This window comes from Halichoerus grypus, chromosome 2, assembly GCF_964656455.1.
Source record: "Halichoerus grypus chromosome 2, mHalGry1.hap1.1, whole genome shotgun sequence".
Lineage (NCBI taxonomy): Eukaryota > Metazoa > Chordata > Mammalia > Carnivora > Phocidae > Halichoerus > Halichoerus grypus.
The window spans coordinates 175369188-175388379 of NC_135713.1; the positions used below are offsets into that span (position 1 = coordinate 175369188).

At 33.0% G+C, this 19192-nt stretch overlaps 1 protein-coding gene across 2 annotated transcripts in view; it reads right to left on the minus strand.

Annotated features, from left to right (window-relative positions):
- The window catches only part of BRIP1 (BRCA1 interacting DNA helicase 1), a 179101-nt gene that overhangs the window by 86401 nt on the left and 73508 nt on the right, over positions 1 to 19192 (minus strand). For both annotated transcript variants that reach the window (XM_036081775.2, XM_078064214.1), the window contains 4 exons: positions 15270 to 15424; positions 12503 to 12668; positions 12257 to 12397; positions 8524 to 8685 (listed from right to left, as the gene is read on the minus strand). In XM_036081775.2, the coding sequence (XP_035937668.2) occupies positions 8524 to 8685; positions 12257 to 12397; positions 12503 to 12668; positions 15270 to 15424 (624 nt within the window). The remainder of the gene's footprint in view (positions 1 to 8523; positions 8686 to 12256; positions 12398 to 12502; positions 12669 to 15269; positions 15425 to 19192) is intronic.

Consider the following 19192-nt stretch of genomic DNA (forward strand, 5'->3'; position numbering starts at 1 on the left):
AATTTCAGGATAATAGATACTTCACCAATGCTGAGACTTCCAACTCATGAACATAGTATCTATTGATACAGATTTTATATATACAGGCTTTAATTTCTCTCAGCAATGTTATGTACTTTTTAGTGCACATAATTTCATAATTTTTAGTGTTATTTGAACTGATATTGTTTTAAATTTTATTTTCCAATAGTTCGTTACTATTATAAACATACAATCTGTTTATGTATACAGTTAACCCTTGAACAACACAGGGGTCAAGGGCACCAACACCCTTGCCCAGTCAAAAAGCCACATATAACTTCGGACTCCCCCAAAACTTAACTACTATTAGCCTGCTGTTGACCAGAAGACTTACCAAAAAATAGTCGATTAATACATATTTTGTATGTTAAATGTACTATTTACTGTATAAAGCAAGCTAGAGAAAAGAAAATATTATTAAGAAAATCATAAGGGGGATGCCTGGGTGGCTCAGTCAGTTAAGCGTCTGCCTTCAGCTCAGGTCATGATCCTGGGGACCTGGGATCAAGTCCCACATCTGGCTTTTTGCTCAGTGTGGAGCCTGCTTCTCCCTCTGCCTACCACTTCCCCTGCTTGTGCTCTCTCTCTCTCTCTTTCTCTGACAAATAAATAAAATCTTCAAAAAAATAATAATAAGGAAGAGGGGCGCCTGGGTGGCGCAGTTGGTTGAGTGTCCGACTCTTGGTTTCAGCTCAGGATCATGAGATTGAGCCCCACATTGGGCTCCGGTCTGCTTGGAATTCTCTCTCCCTCTGCCCCTCCCGTTTGTGCACAGTCTGTCTAAAACAAATAAATAAATCTTTTAAAAAATTTTAAAAGAGAAAATCGTAAAGAAGAGAAAATACATTTATAGAACTGCACTGTATTTATTTAAAAAAAAAACTGACATGTAAGTGGACCTGTGCAGTTCAAACCCGAGATGAGGGGCACCTGCATTGACTTTCTCTAGACTGAGAATCTGCTGCATTCAGTTATTAATTTTACTAGTTTTTTTGATTCCTTAGTGTTTTATAAGTACATAATCACGATGTCTGAGCAAAACCAGTTTTACTTATTCTTTTGAAATCTTTGTAATTTTATTTCCTGTTTTTGTCTTACTGTACTAGATACAGTACAATGTTTAATAGAATAGAAAACAGACATCTGTGCCTTGTTCCTGAAAGTGAGCAAAAAAGCATTCAGTCAGTCTTAGAACATTAAGCAGGATGTTAGCTATAAGTTTTTTACAGATTCCCCTTTATCAGATGGTTCTTTATTTACCTGAAGGTTATATTATGAATTGGCATTAAATTTTGTAAAATGCTTTATCTATAACTTTAGATGAACATGTGATTTTTCTAACTTATTCTATTCATGAACTGAATTATACTGGTGGATTTTTGAAGACTGAACTATTATTAGCTTCCCAGGATGAATCTCACTTGGCCATGATATATGATACTTTTTATACTAAGGGATTATATATACCAATTACTTAGGCCTGTGTTGGTCCATAGTTTTATTTTCTTGTAATATCCTTTTATTTGGCTTTGGTATCAGAGATATGTTTGCCTGATGACATGGGAAGTGCTCCCTCTTCCTCTATTTTCTGAGTTTGGGTAGTATTGGTAATTTTTCTTGATAGAATTAACCAATAAAGACATCTGAGCCTACAATTTTCTTTGTAAAAAGTTTTTAATTACTACTTCAATTTGTTCAACAGGTATGTTATTTGAATTATCTAATTCTTGTTGAGTCAATTTTGGTAATCTGAGTCTTTTAAGGAATCTATCCATTTCATGTAAGTTGTTTAACTGCTTGGCATAAAGTTGAAAATATCCCTTTATTATCTTTTTAATTCAACAAAATCTGTAATGATATTCCCACTTAATTCCTAATATTGGTAATTTCCCTTTTTTTATCTTGACCAGTTTTGCTAGGTTTTATTAACTTTATTAAAACATTTTAATAATGAGTACAGCTCTTGGTTTCATTGATTTATTTCTATTATTTCTTGGTTTTCTATTTTATAGATTTTTGTTCTTCATTATTTCCTTTCCTCTATTTAGTTTGTGTTTATTTTCCTCAGAAATTCAGATTATGATTTTAAGACCTTTCTCTTTTTTCTAATAAGCATTAAAAGCTATGAATTTCCCTCTAAGTATAACTTTAGCTCTACTATATAAATTGTGATGTTTTGTATTTCCCTTATCTCTCAATTCAAATATTTCAAGAAATAATGGCTGAAATTTTCCCAAATGTAATGGAAGAAATGAATCTACAAATCCATGAAACCTAACAAGTTCAATCAGAATAAATCCAAAGTGACCTATATAAAGATACTTTGTAATTAAACTGTCAAAAGATGAAGAGCAAAATAAATAAATAAATAAATGAATAAACAGATGCAAGAGAGAAGCAACTCATCTCATCAAAGGATTCTCAATAAGATCATAAGCTCAGTTCTCATCAGAAAACTCTTATGAGAGGCCAGAAAGCAGTGGCCTCTGCTAAAGAAAAAACTATCAGCCAGGAATTCTATAGCTGGCAAAACTGTCCTTCAAAAATGAGGGAGAAGTTATGACATATCCAAATAAACAAAAGCTGAAAGAGTTTATTAGGCCTTTTGAAATGAATGGATCTAAAACAGTAACTTAAAATGGTATAATGATATAAAGATCTCTAGTAAAGGTAAAAACATGAAAAAAGATAAAGCCACTATTTTTGTAATTTTGGTTTGTGACTCTATTTTTAATTTTCTACAGGATTTAAAAGGTAAATGCATAAAAATTTATTATAAATCTTTGTTGTTGGACACACATGTATAAAGGAGTACTCTGTGACATCAATAACACAAAGGAGAGATGGAGCTGTTTAAATGTGAAGTTTTTGTACATAAATGAAGTTAAGTTGATAACAATTCAAATCAGATAGTTACAACTTTAGGATGCTAATAGGTAATCCACATTGTAAGCACAAAGAAAAGTATCTATAAAATATACACAAAACAAGAAAGCAAAATGTATAACTATAAGAAATCAACTAAACAAAAAAGAGGGTGGTGATGGAGAAAATGAGGAACATAGAAGTTTTGTAAAACATACAGAAAACAAATAACAAATGGCAAAATGGATTTTAAAAGATGGTTCAACTATATATTGACTACAAGAGATTCACTTTAGATCTAAAGACATGAAGGCTGAAAGTGAAAGGATGGAAAAGCTATTCCACACAAATGGTAACCAAAAGAGAGGTAGGATGCCATAACTAATATCAGACAGAATAGACTTTAAGTCAAAAACTGTTACAAGGGCCAAAGGATACTATATATTGATGATAAAAAGGTCATTTCATGAAAAACATATAACAACTGTAAACACATGCACCAAAATCGGAGTCCCAAAATCTTTTAAGCAAACAATGGCAGAATTGAAGGGAGAAAAGACAACTATACAATAGTTGGAGATATCAGTTACCCACTTTCAATAATGAATAGAAGTTGGATAGAGATAAGAAAGGAAATAGAGAACTGTAACAACACTATAAGCCTGTTGGACCTAAGAGGCATGTATAAAATTTCAATCACAACAGACAATACACATTTTTCCAAAATGGACACGGAACAATTTCCCAGAGAGACCATGTCAGTCCACAACACAAGTCTTAATAAATTTAAAAAGACTGTAATCATACATAATATCTTTTCTGGTCACAATAGAATAAAACTAGAATTTCTATCAATAAAAGAAGGAAAACTAGAAAACTCACAAATATAAGGAAATTAAACAACAACATATTTTAAACAACCTATAGGTCAAAGAAGAAATCACAAGAGAAATTAGAAAATACCTTGAGAAATATGAAAATGAAAACACAACATACCAAAACTTACAGGATGCAAAGAAAGCAGTGCTAAGAGGGAAATTTATAGCTTTAATGACACACTTATAAAAAGATCTCAAATTAGTAATCTAATTTTATGCATTCAGGAACTAGAAAAATAAGAGCATACTAAATCCAAAACTAGCAGAAGGAAGGAAATAATAAAGATTATAGGAGAGATAAATTAAATAGAGAATAGAAAACAGTAGAGAAAATCAGTAAAATCAAAAGTTGGTTCTTTGAAAAGATCAATAAAATTTACAAACATTTAGCTAGATTGACTTTGGGGGAAAAAAAAGACTCAAATTACTAAAACCACAAAAGAGGGGACATCACTACCAATTTTACAGAAATGAGGATTACAAAAGAATATTATAAACAACTGTATGCCACCGAACTGGATAACCTAGATAAAATGGGCAAATTTGAAGAACACACAATCTACAAATACTGAATCATTAAGAAATAGAAAATCTGAATAGACTTAAAACTAGTAAGGAGACTGAATCAGTAATCAAAACCCTTCCAACAAAGAAAATCCCTGAATCCAGTGGCTTCACTGGTGAATATTACAAATCACTTAAAGATGAATTAACACCAATCCTACTCAAACTCTTCCAAAAAACTGAAGAGTACAGAATATTTACTAACTTATTCTATGAGCCTAGTATTATCCTGAGAGCAAAGACAAAGACAGAAGCAAAAGAAACTACAGACAAATATCTCTTACAAATATTCATGCAAGAATCTTCAACAAATATAAGCAAACCAAATTCAGCAATATACTAAAAGGATTATAAACCATGACCAAGTGGGATTTATTCCCAAAATTAAAGAGTGGTTCATCATATGAAAATCAATCAATGTGGGGCAGCTGGGTGGCTCAGTCGTTAAGCGTCTGCCTTCCGCTCAGGTCATGATTCCAGGGTCCTGGGATCGAGCCCCACATCTGGCTCCCTCCTCCGCGGGAGGCCTGCTTCTCCTTCTCCCACTCCCCCTGCTTGTGTTCCCTCTCTCGCTATAGCTCTCTGTCAGATAAATAAATAAAATCTTTAAAAAAAGAAAATCAATCAATGTAATACACAGCATTAATAGAATGAAGGACCAAAAAACACATGATTATTCTAAATTGATACAGAAAAAGCATCAATGACAAAAAACAGTCGATAAACTAGAAATAAAAAGAAACTTCTTCAACATTATAAAGCAATATATGGAAAACCCACAGCTAATATCACACTCAATGGAACAAGTCAGGGATGCCAGTTTGTACCACTTCTATTCAACATAGTAGTTTAAGTTCTTAGCCAGAATAATCAGGCAAAAAAAGGAAATAAAAGACATCCAAATTGGAAGGAAGAACTAAAATGATCTCTGTTTGCAGATGACATGATCTTTTTTAAATAGAAAGTGAAAGATTTCCCACCCCGCACCCCCACCAAATATAAAGCAAATAAATTCAGAAAAGTTTCAGGATACAAAATCAATACAGAAAAATCAGTTCCCTTTCCATACAGCAGCAATGAACAACTGGAAAAGGAAGTTAAGAAAACAATCCATTTGCAACAGCATTAAAAAAATACTTAGAAATAAATTTAAACAAGAAGGTTAAAGAGTTGTACCCTGAAACTACTAAACATTGCTGAAAACAATTAAAAAAGACATAAATAAATGGAAAGACATCCCATGTTCATAGGTTGGAAGAATTAATATTATTAGTAATACTACCAGAACAGATTCAATGCAATCCCTATGAAAATCCCAACAGCATTCTTTTGCAGAAAAAGAAAAAAATCCATCCTAAAATGCATTAGGAATCCTGAGGAACTCCAAATAGCCAAAACAATCTTGAAAAAGAACAAAATTAGAGGACCTACACTTCCTGATTTTAAAACTTACTGCAAAGTTAAAGTAACTGCAACAGTAATGGCATAAGGATAGATTTATAGACTAAGGAAACAATAGAAAGTCCACACATAAGTCCTTGCATATGTGGTTAATGGGTTTTCAACAAGGGTACCAAGACCATTCCATGAAGAAAAGAGAATCTTTTCAACAAATGATGCTGGGAAAATTGGGTATCCACATGCAAAAAAAATAAAATTCTGATAACAAATATTGGGACAAATATTGTATGATTCCATTTACATGAGGTACCTAGGACAGACAAATTCTTACAGACAGAAAGTAGAATAGAGATTACCAGGGAGCGGATCTGGGGAGTTACTATTTCATACTTAGAGATTTCCTGTTCGGGATGATGCAAAAGTTGTAGAAACGGACAGTGTTTATGGTTGCATAAATTGTGAATATATGGTTAAAATGATAAATTTTATGTTATGCATGTTTCACCACAATTTTTAAAAAAGAAATAACAATAAATATCAGAGGAATAGGTCAAAGGTTTGAGAAGCCTCTGAGGTACAGAACTGAAAAATGAGAAATGAGACAGGGGACTGCTGTTTGTCATTATAATCATTTTTTATTATTTAATTATGTATAAGAATTGATAAATTAAATTTTTAAAGCTTAAAAAATTATAATAATTCAAAAATGAAAAACTGGGTAATTTTTTGATATGTTTTATAGAGAATTAATATCCACGTGATCTATTAAAAGTCCATACAAATCAATAAAGAAGATAAATACAGTATAAAGACAATAAATTAGAAAATGAGAAATAAGCAAAACCCCAGAGAACTATCAATCCCACTCTTAATAAAAGAAATAAACTAAAACTGAAACAAAATACTTTTGAAAGATTATTTTCTGTATCTTCCCATTCTTTTTTAGTTGAAAAGGAAGAAGAAAAATAGTCCATTTGTTAAGCCAATTTATAAATCTGCTAAAAAGTATACTTAAATGTTAGTCTCCGTAGTCACCCAATAATTAATCATCAGGTTCAGTAACTATAAAATTAATACTGTGCTAAATCTATTCCAAAAATTAAATTTAGGAGGTAATATTACTTCTACATTTAGTTACTTTTCTTCTACCAAGTGATATATTTCACCTAAATTTATTAAGAATTAGAACATATTTTTAAACTACTGAGACCGGCTAACGAAAATTTTACTATTTGAGAAAACTGGTACCAAAAAATATGGTTCATTATTCAACAGTCTGTTTTTTCACTGTAGCTTTTTCAATGGCAATTATATTACTGTCAATTTTAATAACTTTATATTAGATTTGGTTTTCCTCTATATACACAAAAAACAGAAACAAAAAAATACATACCAAATTGCTTCCTAGCATATAAAGAATCATTCTTACCATGTCTTTGAAGCTTAGCAAAATATGAAATTTTTCATTTACTCAACTGGACATTGCTGGCTCACTTTCTGGGATTGTGACTGAGATTTTGCTTTTCTTTAGTTCCAAGCTTAATTATTAGTTTTCCTTAACATAGCTGTTTGGTGTAAATGTACACATTCTGGGATAAATATTGCTTTCTATAAAGAATTTTTAAGATGTTTAGGTCCATTTTATTTTCAGATGTTCTTGTGAAAAAAAAAAAAACTTATCTGATTAAATTTCTTCTGAAAGCAATTCTTCCAATTTATCTATAGGAAGACTAATATACTGTCTCTGCTAACAAAGTATGTCTTCGTCCCCGTCGGGCTGCTATATCAAAATACCTTGAGCTGGATAGCTTTTAAACATAAGAAATTTATCACATACAGTCCTGGAGGCTGGAAAATCCAAGATCAAGGCACCAGTGTGGTCACATTTGATGAGGGCCCTCTTCCTGGTTCATAGCTGGCACCTTTTCTCTACGTCCTCACATGGTGGAAGAGGCAAGGCTTCTCTCAGGTCCTCTTTTATAAACATTAATCCTATTCATAAGAATTCTGACCTCATGACTTAATAAGCATCTCCCAAAGGCCCCACTCCTAATAGCACCATCTTTAGGGGTTAGGATTTCAACATATGAAATTTTGGAGGACACATTCATACACAGCAGTATGTATATATATGAAAAGACAGTAGGAGAGCCAAAAGTTATCAGTATTGCCATTCAAATATATTACTTATTTATGCTACATATATAATTTCCTATGCGAAAAGAAAAGGGAATACCACTTCTCTACATTGGAATTTAGCTTGGGTTTTGATAAAGTATGATTTTACTCTCAGGAATTATATGTGGTTTTAATGCTTTGAATATTAGGACTAAAATACACTATATAACTCAATTTTACACAAGAAAATATTATTAAAAATCAGAAAGACTTTAAAAGCAAGAAAAATATCTAGCCAAATACATGAAGTAAAAAAGATGAGTAACAAAGGAAGTCTGACTTTAGATTCAGATTAATGAAACATTCAAAAGTATAATTTATGAAAGTGAAGAATGTTTTCCTTCAACTATGAAAAAAATCAAGCTGTCCCTAAGAATAAAAATAATGTACACATTAACAGTTCTTATATAACTAACATTGCTTGAAGACTTTTAATCTCTTACAGTTTCAAGTAAAACAGTGATTGAACAATCAATATCTTAATCAATAAATAAGTAAAATTATATATGATGTTTAGAAAACTGTAATTCCTCTGTCGCTTCTGAACTCTGGAAGCTTATCCCGGTAATCCCATGTGATTTTTTAAAGGCAAAAGAAACAATAAATATTGTCTTACCTTGTAAGATGGCAAGAAACACAAAATTCCTTGGCTCACAGTCTGACACACAGATAACAAAAGTTCGCCTACTTCATCCTGGAACTCAAATGTTTCTGTGTGCTGGAAGGTAGCACAGAGATTCCGACCCTTGGGGCCTGACCCAATGGTGCCCACCCAAACCTAGAATATAAATATGTCATATTAGAGTCATGCCTAAACTACGCAGGCAAATTAGCATTTAGTTGAGAACCTTAATTATATGTATGTCAAAAGAAGATCAAGCAACAAGTTTAGAGGAAATTTATTTTTAAATTGGTGGTGTTTTTCTATTATCATTAATTAATTATATATAAATCTAATTTATAGAAATTTAAGCAGACCAATAGCTTTGCAAAATTAAACATGTAGTAAAATTCTGTGGGATGTGAACAAATGAAATGAGTAAATCAGAAATGATTCCAAACTCTTAGAGATGAAGGCTTATACAATATGCTGTAGATAAGCCTCTGAGACTCAACTATGACAACAGCTAAGTATATTCAATATGAATATACTTAACAAATTTACAAATTCACTGATGGTCAAAGATCTATAGTCCTAAAATATCAGACCCACCAAATTTTAGTTATTTGCAATTGCTCTACATTCATACAGACCTAGCTTTAGTATACTTAATTTGACTAAGAGAAAGAAAAAACTTTATTAGTAATCTAAAGACAATAAAGACTTCAGATTGTTGAAAAATGTAATAGCCCTATATTTTCAAATGATATATGAGATTGAGGTACATTTTCCAAGATGACATCTGATGGACACCAATTTAACCAACTTTTAACTAAATGATTAACTAGTAATAAGACAAACTGATATTAAGTGTTTCCTGACATGAGGCAATGGAAAGTAACAATATCACCTATATAGTAATGTTACCAAACTGTTTAACCTGAATCTATCAAGAAGAAACAATCATATAAAATCCAGATTCTAAGACATTCCTCAAGATAACTGCTGACTTGAATTCTATAAAAATGTCATGAAAGATAAAGACAAAAAAATAAGTCAAAAAAAAGTTTTAAGACTAGAAATATGAAAGTCAAGTGTAACATGTAATACTTGATTGGATCTTGGATCAAGAATAAAAATAAACAGGGGCGCCTGGGTGGCTCAGTCGTTAAGCGTCTGCCTTCGGCTCAGGTCATAATCCCAGGGTCCTGGGATCGAGCCCTGCATCGGGCTCCCTGCTCTGCGGGGAAGCCTGCTTCTCCCTCTCCCACTCCCCCTGCTTGTGTTCCCTCTCTCGCTGTCTCTATCTCTGTCAAATAAATAAATAAAATCTTTAAAAAAAAAAAAAAAAAGAATAAAAATAAACAGGATAAAGACATTTTGGAAATAACTGGAGAAATATAAATATTGACACTATTGTACCAATATTACATTTCTTGGGTATGATTATGGTATTGTAGTTATGTAGGATTATGTACTTGTTCTTTTTTTAAACGATTATTTATTTAAGAAAGGTGGGGGCAGAGAGGCAGAGAGAGAGGGAAAGAATCCCCAAGGCAAGCCCCACATCGGGCTCCGCACTGGTGTGTGGAAGCCTGCTTGGGATTCTCTCTCTTCCTTTCCCTCTGCTCCTCCCCGCTCCCTCTCTAAAAAAAAATAAAAATAAAAATATTTTTTTATAACAGAAAAACTCAAAAAAGCCAAGAGTTTACTCTTTAAAAAGATTAATAAAAGCAATAAACTCAAACCGACACTGATAAAAAAAAAACACAAAACCAGAAAATACAAATTGACAGTATCAGGTAGGGATAAGAACACGACTACAGAGCTCACAGATGTTAAAAAGATAACAAAACACTTCACAATAAAAAATAAATTTTTAAAGTTGGGGGCAAATATTATAATAGAATTCAACTGAACAATCAGCATTTTTACTATTATAATCCATTGGCATTACAGGTTAAATGGGCTTTTGTGTACTAGACTGAGAATATAGAGACTATAACAACATTCTTATGAGAAAATATATGTTAAATTAATAACTTCCCATATTTATTTGAACCTCTAAAAAAGGCAACTTAAAACTACAGAACATAGAGTGCACTTGTGGTGAGCACCAGGTATTCTATTAAGTCCTGAATCATTAAATTGTACACCTGAAACAAATATTACACTGCATGTTAACTAAATGGAATTTAAATAAAAACTTTTTAAAAATGTGGAACATATATTTTTCCTTCACTATTGTTTATAGCAATGTCTCTAAACAGGAGCACTCTGGCACTATAGAAAGCACAATTCTTAGTTATATAGGAGCTTAACATTCAAGGCCCCCACCTACTAAATATCAGTAGTTCCTCCCAAGTAATTGTGAAAACTAAAAATGTCCCTACACATACACCTTGGTTGAAAACAACAGCTTTATGGGGCGCCTGGGTGGCCCAGTCAGTTGAGCATCTGACTTCAGCTCAGGTCATGATCTCAGGGTCCTGGAATCAGGCTCTGTGCTCAGCAGGGAGTCAGCTTGTCCCTCTCCCTCTCCCTCTGCCCCTTCCCCCATTCATGCTCTCTCTCAAATAAATAAATAAAATCTTTAAAAAAAGAAAAAGAAAACAACAGCTTTATAAAGAACTAGAATTGTGTTAGGTGCACAGGTGATGTTAAGTATGCAGCTAGCCACTTTAAATTACTTCATAAAAAGAAGCAGAAGGGGGCGCCTGGGTGGCTCAGTTGGTTAAGCGACTGCCTTCGGCTCAGGTCATGATCCTGGAGTCCCTGGATCGAGTCCCGCATCGGGCTCCCTGCTCGGCAGGGAGTCTGCTTCTCCCTCTGACCCTCCCCCCTCTCATGTGCTCTCTTTCTCTCTCTCTCTCAAATAAATGAATAAATAAAAATCTTTAAAAAAAAAAAAAAAAAAAGAAGCAGAAGGTAGATTGACAAATGACAATTCAAATGTTCCTAGGAAATTAAATAACATTTATATGGTATTATTATAAAACATTAAAAACTTAAGTTATAGGACTCATGAGAGTACTTTTATTTTTTTATTTTTAATTTTTTTAAAGATTTTATTTATTTGTCAGAGAGATAGAGAGAGAGAGAGCATGTACACACAAGCAGGGGGAGCAGCAGAGAGAAAAGCAGGCTTCCCTCTGAGCAGGGAGCCCGATGCAGGACTTGATCCCGGGACTCCAGGATCATGACCTGAGCCGAAGGCAGTCGCTTAACCAACTGAGCCATCCAGGCGCCCATGAGAGTACTTTTAATTCATTTCAGATATTCAAACACATGCTGAACCCTTGCTAATTAACTAATGCCCAGTATTAATCCAGGTGCACTGGAAGAATGGGGACATAAAAAGAAGAATAAGGATATAGCACTGTCTGTTGGAAAAGAGAAACAAATGAACAAATAATTATGCAATAGGAACTATGGTAAAGACATTAAATTTTTGTTTTGTTTTTAATTCTCATTTTTAAAAACCTAAAACATACTTAAATGAAGAAACTGCAATATAAACTTTGCATCTAAAGTGTGTATTTTTACTCAATGAGCTGAAGGAATGCTATTTATCAGTATTTCCTTTTGTTGACACTGCCAAACAGCTGACAGATTTTTCTTTTATTCTAAAGCTAAAATGTTGAATTTCCTATCAGGATCTGTTAGTATTTCAGGTACCTTCTAATTTTCTTCATATAAAATTATATTGAGGTAAAAAGACTGAGAGCCTTCAAAAAAACATACTAACCTGTGAGTTATTAATGACATGATTAGCCTCCAGTTGGATAGTGAATGTAACACCAAGTTCTGATGAGAAGGATTTCATTGGTGATAATGTCCCAGATGTCAAAACAATTGTCCAAACTTTGCCATTAATATCTGAAAAGGCCTAAAAGGAAACAATATTAGATACATCTTTACAAGAGTAAAACATATTTAATTGTTGGTATTGAGCAAGATGACAGAATTTTCATTTACAACATGACAGGCTTACCACAGCTGGATTTAAGCACCAAAAGTTTAGCACATGAACTGCAATTTTCTGTCTTGAACGTTTCTTATTTTTTGCCAGAGCAAAGAATCCATTTTTATCTGAAGTATCAATCTGATTTATCCAAGAATAAGTCTGTTGAATAGCAACTTTATAATCATCGGCAAATCTGGATGAAAATAAAATGGCAATTAAATGGCAAAACTCTATGAAACACATAATATCCCAGCTACATACAATATAAAAACTGATTAAACTAAAACTAAATCGAGAGTCCTGGTATCTTCTCACTCAAAGATACCATCTTCCCCACCAACAACCCCCACCGCTAATTAAATTCAGTAATTCTGATAGAAAATGAGCCATTAAATCTTACAATCAACTTCTTCTTACAGAGGTTAGATATTATCTAAATATCCATCCCTTACCATTTCCCATCCCTATGTTCGAACAATATATTAATCATGGCAAAACCAGAATTAAAATCCAGGTCTCCTAACTCCTAGTCTAGAGCTCTTTGCACTCTGTGTTACATTATCAGTCACAAAATAGATTAACAGTTTTCCTTAAAGAAGCTAAACAGTGCATTATACTTTTTTATTACATGAGAAAATGGAAAGAATTTTTACTGAAAGTTTTAAAAGTTTAGAAAACTAATTATAAATTTTAAGTTCCTTTAAAATATGGGTTTCAGTCTTCATTAACTTTTAATGAAGGTATTGATCTCTGTGATCCCATCCAACTTATAATTTCTTTCAATAAGAGGCTATGCACACACACAAAAAAAAGGCTATGCACACTTCAGCTTAAAGAGAATAAAATATGGTATTCTCCACCATGTCCTCACAATAATATTGACTGTTAATTTCACACCTAGAGAGATCAGATCTCAAAGTTCAAGTCAGGGACCCTATAATCCTTGGAGAGAATTTTATAAAAGTACTGAGAGCTATAAACTATAAAACATTTAGAGGAAAACATAGGGGAAAATCTTAATGATACCAGATTTGGCCATATTTCTTGTATATACCAAAGGCACAAGCAACAAAAGAAAAAATAAACTGGACTTCATCAAAATTAAAAAACTTTTGTGCATCCAAGGACACTATCAGAGAGTGAGAAGACAACCCACAGAATGGGGTATATGTGTAAAACATATATCTGATATAGGATTAATATGCAGAATATATAGGTAACTTTTACAACTCAACAACAACAAAAAATAACCCAATTCAAAAATGGGCATAGGATGTGAATAGACATTACTCCAATGAAGACATGCAAATGGACAATAAGAACATGAAAAGATGCTCAACATCACTAGCCATTAGTGGAGGGTGGAGTAAATAAAAACTATAAGCAAATACCACTTTATACCCATTAGGATGGCTATTATCCCAAAAGTGAGAAACAACAAGTACTGGCAAGGATGTCGAGCGACTAGAAATGTTGTGGGAATTTAAAATGGGAAAATAGTATGTTGATTCCTCAAAAAGTTAAATACAGAATTACCATATGACCCTGAAATTCCACACTCCAGGTATTTACCTGGAGGAATTGAAAGCAGGGACTCAAACAGATACTTGTGGTTTTTTTGTTTGTTTGTTTTTTAAAGGATTTTATTTATTTGACAGAGAGAGCCACAGCGAGAGAGGGAACACAAGCAGCGGGAGTGGGAGAGGGAGAGCAGGCTTCCCGCCGAAGAGGGAGCCCGATGCGGGGCTCGATCCCAGGACCCTGGGATCATGACCTGAGCCGAAGGCAGACACTTAACAACTGAGCCACCCAGGCGCCCCTCAAACAAATACTTGTCTATCAATGTTCACTGTAGCATTATTCACAATAGACAAAAGGTGAAAATAATCCAAATGGCCATCAACATAACAAAGGATAAACAAACTATGGTATATACATATGATGGAATCTGATAATATTCAGCCATAAAACAGAATGGTATTCTGATATATGTTACCACATGGATGAACCTTGAAAACAATGTACTAAGTTAAATAAGCCAGATGCAAAAGAACAAATATTATAAGATTCCACTTTATAGGAGATAACCTAAAAGGGGCAAATCCATGGAGATGAAAGAAAAGAGGTTACCAGAGGTTATGAGAAGAGGGAAATGGGAACTATTGTTTCATGGGTATAGAGGTCCTGAAAAAGTTCTGGGAATGGATAGTAGTGATGTGAATATACTTAATGCTACTAAAATGTACACTTAAAATGGTTAAAAGAGTAAATTTTATGTTATGTATGTATGTTTTACCATAAAAAAATTGGAACCAGATAGTACTATAATTTAATAAGGGATTGAGTGAGGGGAGTTAACTGTTTCTCATTTTCCACGTTTCACTAAATAGAGGCTTTATGCAATAAGAGACTTTCTGACACTGGAAGAAACATATCTAAAACTGTCCTTAAAACCTAAATGTTTAAGTTCAGTCATATACAGTTTAATGTATAATTATAATATATAATACATTGTATAAATTATACAATATAAATTATAAAAATAAATTTATACAAATTTAATGCTGCATTAAGAAAATGTATTTAAAATATATCTACTTTTTTTATTTTAATACTCATTTTCATTAATAAAGACTAATTCCAATAGATCTAAGTCTGTACCAACAAGTAAGAACAATATTTATACCACTTCTTTACAACGAGCCTAGGTACTTGCACAACTTAAACACATGGTAGCACCCAATAAAACTAATATTTTTAAGAGGGAAAATACAAATCATATATATTTACTAACCTGCTATTTTGCCTAAAAAGATAGTCAAACACCATAAAAAGTCCTTTGAGCATTATTTGAGTTGAAGCACTAATAATCGGTACTACTCTTGCCTCCTCTTTACCATGCATTGGTAAGGCTTTTTCTTCTTTTTGAAGGACAGCAGAAAAATGTCCCTATAAGAAATTACCATTATTAAGTACATTGCAGGAAATGGGAAGAAGAGGAAAACAAACTTCTTAAAATTATAAAACCCAAATGAAATATACACTGAAATTTTAGGCAAACACTATTAATATACAAGTGCTAACTATGTTTTAAATTCCCACATAGTCCCTAGCACCCTACACAAAAGTACATCTTTAAGGCTCTTAAACCACCAAACATACATTTTACTTACCCATTCTCACAATAGTTATATCATAATTTTTACTAAGTCAATATTTTTAACAAAATTGTGATTATATATACATTGTTATAGCTAACCCATATATAGTATACTGTATTTCCTTTCTTTTGTGACATTTACTTTTTATTTACTTTTTCCTAGTGTTTATGCTTAAATCAACCTTTTTAATAAATTATCACTTGTTAAAAATGATAGACAGACAGATAGACAGATAGATAGACAAATTCCCATATATTCCCAAATTCTCTTCAGAGTCAAAGACACTTTAACAGTAAGTTATACATTTAGGAGGTTCATTACTTCTTCAGAAAATCAGGGTATTATTTAGTGCCCTTCAAAAGTAATGAACTAGGCACGCCTGGCTGGCTCAGTTGGTACAGCTTGCAACCTTTGATCTCAAGGTTGTGAGTTCAAGCCCTATGTTGGGCATGGAGCTTACTTTTAAAAACAAACAAACAAAAGGACTAAATAAAAATGCACCAAATGGTTTTTCCAAAGAGCTTACAAGGGTTGATATGCCACCTAAATGCCTGAATTACTTCCAGGTAGTATTCCAATGATGAGAATAATATGACTGTATGACAAGCAAAAAATTTTAAATGACTCAAGGAAACAATACATGCTAAATACAAATGTATACTAACTGGCTCATTTGTTTTCATGTGGCTCGTAAGTTTTAATAAATGTTCTGAAGTAAGATAGCAGTGACAGTTGCATAATTCTGTGACTATACTAAAAACTACTGAATTGTATACTATAAGAGGGTAAATTTTATGGCATGTGAATTATATTTCAATCAAGCTGTTAATTAAAAAAATAAAGAATTTTAAAACAACAGACATTACTAAATGATGCAAGACTAGTAATATAGTCTCTTTTAAGTAGCAATAAGACCAGGATGTCTGTTTCACTGCCTGTGATAAACAATGCACTGGAAGTTTAAGCCAACAAAGAAATAAATAGAATGTGATGGAGTTGGAAAGAAAGAAAATAGTCATTACTTATAAACAGTATAATTACAGAGAAAATTTAAGAATCCATAGACAAACCTATAAGATAGTTCAGCAAAGTGGTTGGTTACAAGATAAATAAAAATCCACTACCGTTTTTATACAGCAATAACAACTAGAAAATGCAATTTTTTAAAGGTACCATTTGAAAAAGAAACAGAAACTTTAACTTAGGAATAAATCTATCCAAAACACCTAAGACTTTTAAAAATAAAATCATAAAATTTTATTGACAGATATAGGATATAATAAATGAAGAACTTTATACATGTTGTTTGTGAATGGGAAAACTCCCGTATTATAAATACATCAATTCTTCCTAAATTCAGTGAAATTCCAACCAAAATTCCAACAGAATTTTTCATGGAAATTTACAAGCTAATTCTAAAATTCAGCCAAGATCATCCCAAAGGAAAAGAACAAAGTGAGGAAATATGCACTACCATGTATCAGCATTTTTCTCATGCTAGAGTAATTAACAAATATGAGTTTAGGTCACAGAACAAAGTCCAGAAATTCAAAAATAAATGAAAATCAGGTATGTGGCAGGAGTGTCATTACAAATCAGAAAGAAATGAACTATTTAGTAAATGATGCTGAGAAGATGATCCATGCAGGAAATAAAATGGATTCCCAATCTCACAACGTAAACAAAAATGAATCTTCAGCTGATTTTATCAAGAAAAAATAACACTTTTAGAAAATGTAGCACAAGATAAGGAAAGACTGCTTAAACTCAAATACAATTCATAAAAGAAAAAACACTAATAAATTTGAATGCACTAAAATAAACTTTCAGAAAAATACTCCATAAATAAACCACAAGACACAAGAATATACATGCAATGCAATAAGCAACAAAGAATTAGTATTTAGAATATATAAAGGAAATAGCGAAATATACAAAGATATATTTTCAAGGATGTTCATAACAGAATTGTTTCTTATTCTGGGAAAGCTGGCAACAACCTACATTTCAAATGCCAAGATTAATCAAGTAATTTAGAATATGTGTACTCACAAAAATGCTACACTGCAATTAAAAAGCATGTGAAAGGGGCATCTGGGTGGCTCGGCCTGTTAAGGCTCCAATTCTTGGTTTTGGCTCAGGTTGTGATTTCAGGGTCGTGATTTGGGAGTCCTGCATGGGCTCCACGCTCAGTGCAGAATCTGCTTAAGATTCTTTCTCCCTCTGCTCTCTCCGCCCAAGCCCCCATTCTCTCTAATAAATAAATATTTAAAAGAATAAAAATCATGTGAAAGAAGAAGAATGTAGCAGGAGGGGAAGAATGAAGGGGGGGAAATCGGAGGGGGAGAAGAACCATGAGAGACGATGGACTCTGAAAAACAAACTGGGGGTTCTAGAGGGGAGGGGGTTGGGAGGATGGGTTAGCCTGGTGATGGGTATTGAGGAGGGCACGTTCTGCATGGAGCACTGGGTGTTATGCACAAACAATGAATCATGGAACACTATATCTGAAACTAATGATGTAATGTATGGGGATTAACATAACAATAAAAAAAAATTAAATTAAAAAAAAAAAAAAAAATAGTACTTGTAGGGGCACCGGGGTGGTTTAGTCATTTAAGCACCCCACTCTTGATCTCAGGTCCTGTGACCAAGCCCCTGACAGGCTCCATGATCCGTGCGGAGTAGGCCTGAAATTCTCTCCCTCACTCTCTCCCTCCCCACTGCTCGCACATGCGCTCTCTCTGAAATAAATAAATCTTAAAAAAAAAAAAACAGTGCTCATAACATAACATTAAATGAAAAGAGGCGGGCGCCTGGGTGGCTCAGTTGGTTAAGCGACTGCCTTCGGCTCGGGTCATGATCCTGGAGTCCCTGGATCGAGTCCCGCATCGGGCTCCCTGCTCGGCGGGGAGCCTGCTTCTCCCTCTGACCCTCCCCCCCTCTCATGTGCTCTCTCTCTCTCATTCTCTCTGTCTCAAATAAATAAATAAAATCTTTTAAAAAAATAAATAAATAAATAAATAAATGAAAAGAGGCTGCAAAGAAATATGCATCATATCAGAAATCTATGTCAGGTAAATATATGCATAAAATAAAATACGTGGATATAAATCCAAAAGTTAATAATGATCATCTTTAAGTTGATGAGTTTTCTTTTTCCTTTGTGCCTTTCGTATTTTCTAAGTTTTTTCCTTTGACATATATTTATTTGTACATTTTTATTAAATTATAATATATATAATGCACTAGTCGTAAGTATACAGCTCACCTTTAAAATGTAAAGTTTATGTAAAAAATCATGGAAAGATGTCATAATATGGACAATACTTACATTACTACATTGCATTTTAAAAAATGCAGGGCAAAAATTATAAGTATAATCTGATTAAAATACATTTTCAATATTCATATGCCCAGAATGCTAGTGGTGATCATGGTAGCCATAGTTCCTGTTTTGGTTCAAAAACCTCTTTAAGTCCATATGAGGAAAATTACAAAACTCTGATAAAAGAAATCAAAGATCCAAACAAATGGAGAGATACTCTCTGTTCAT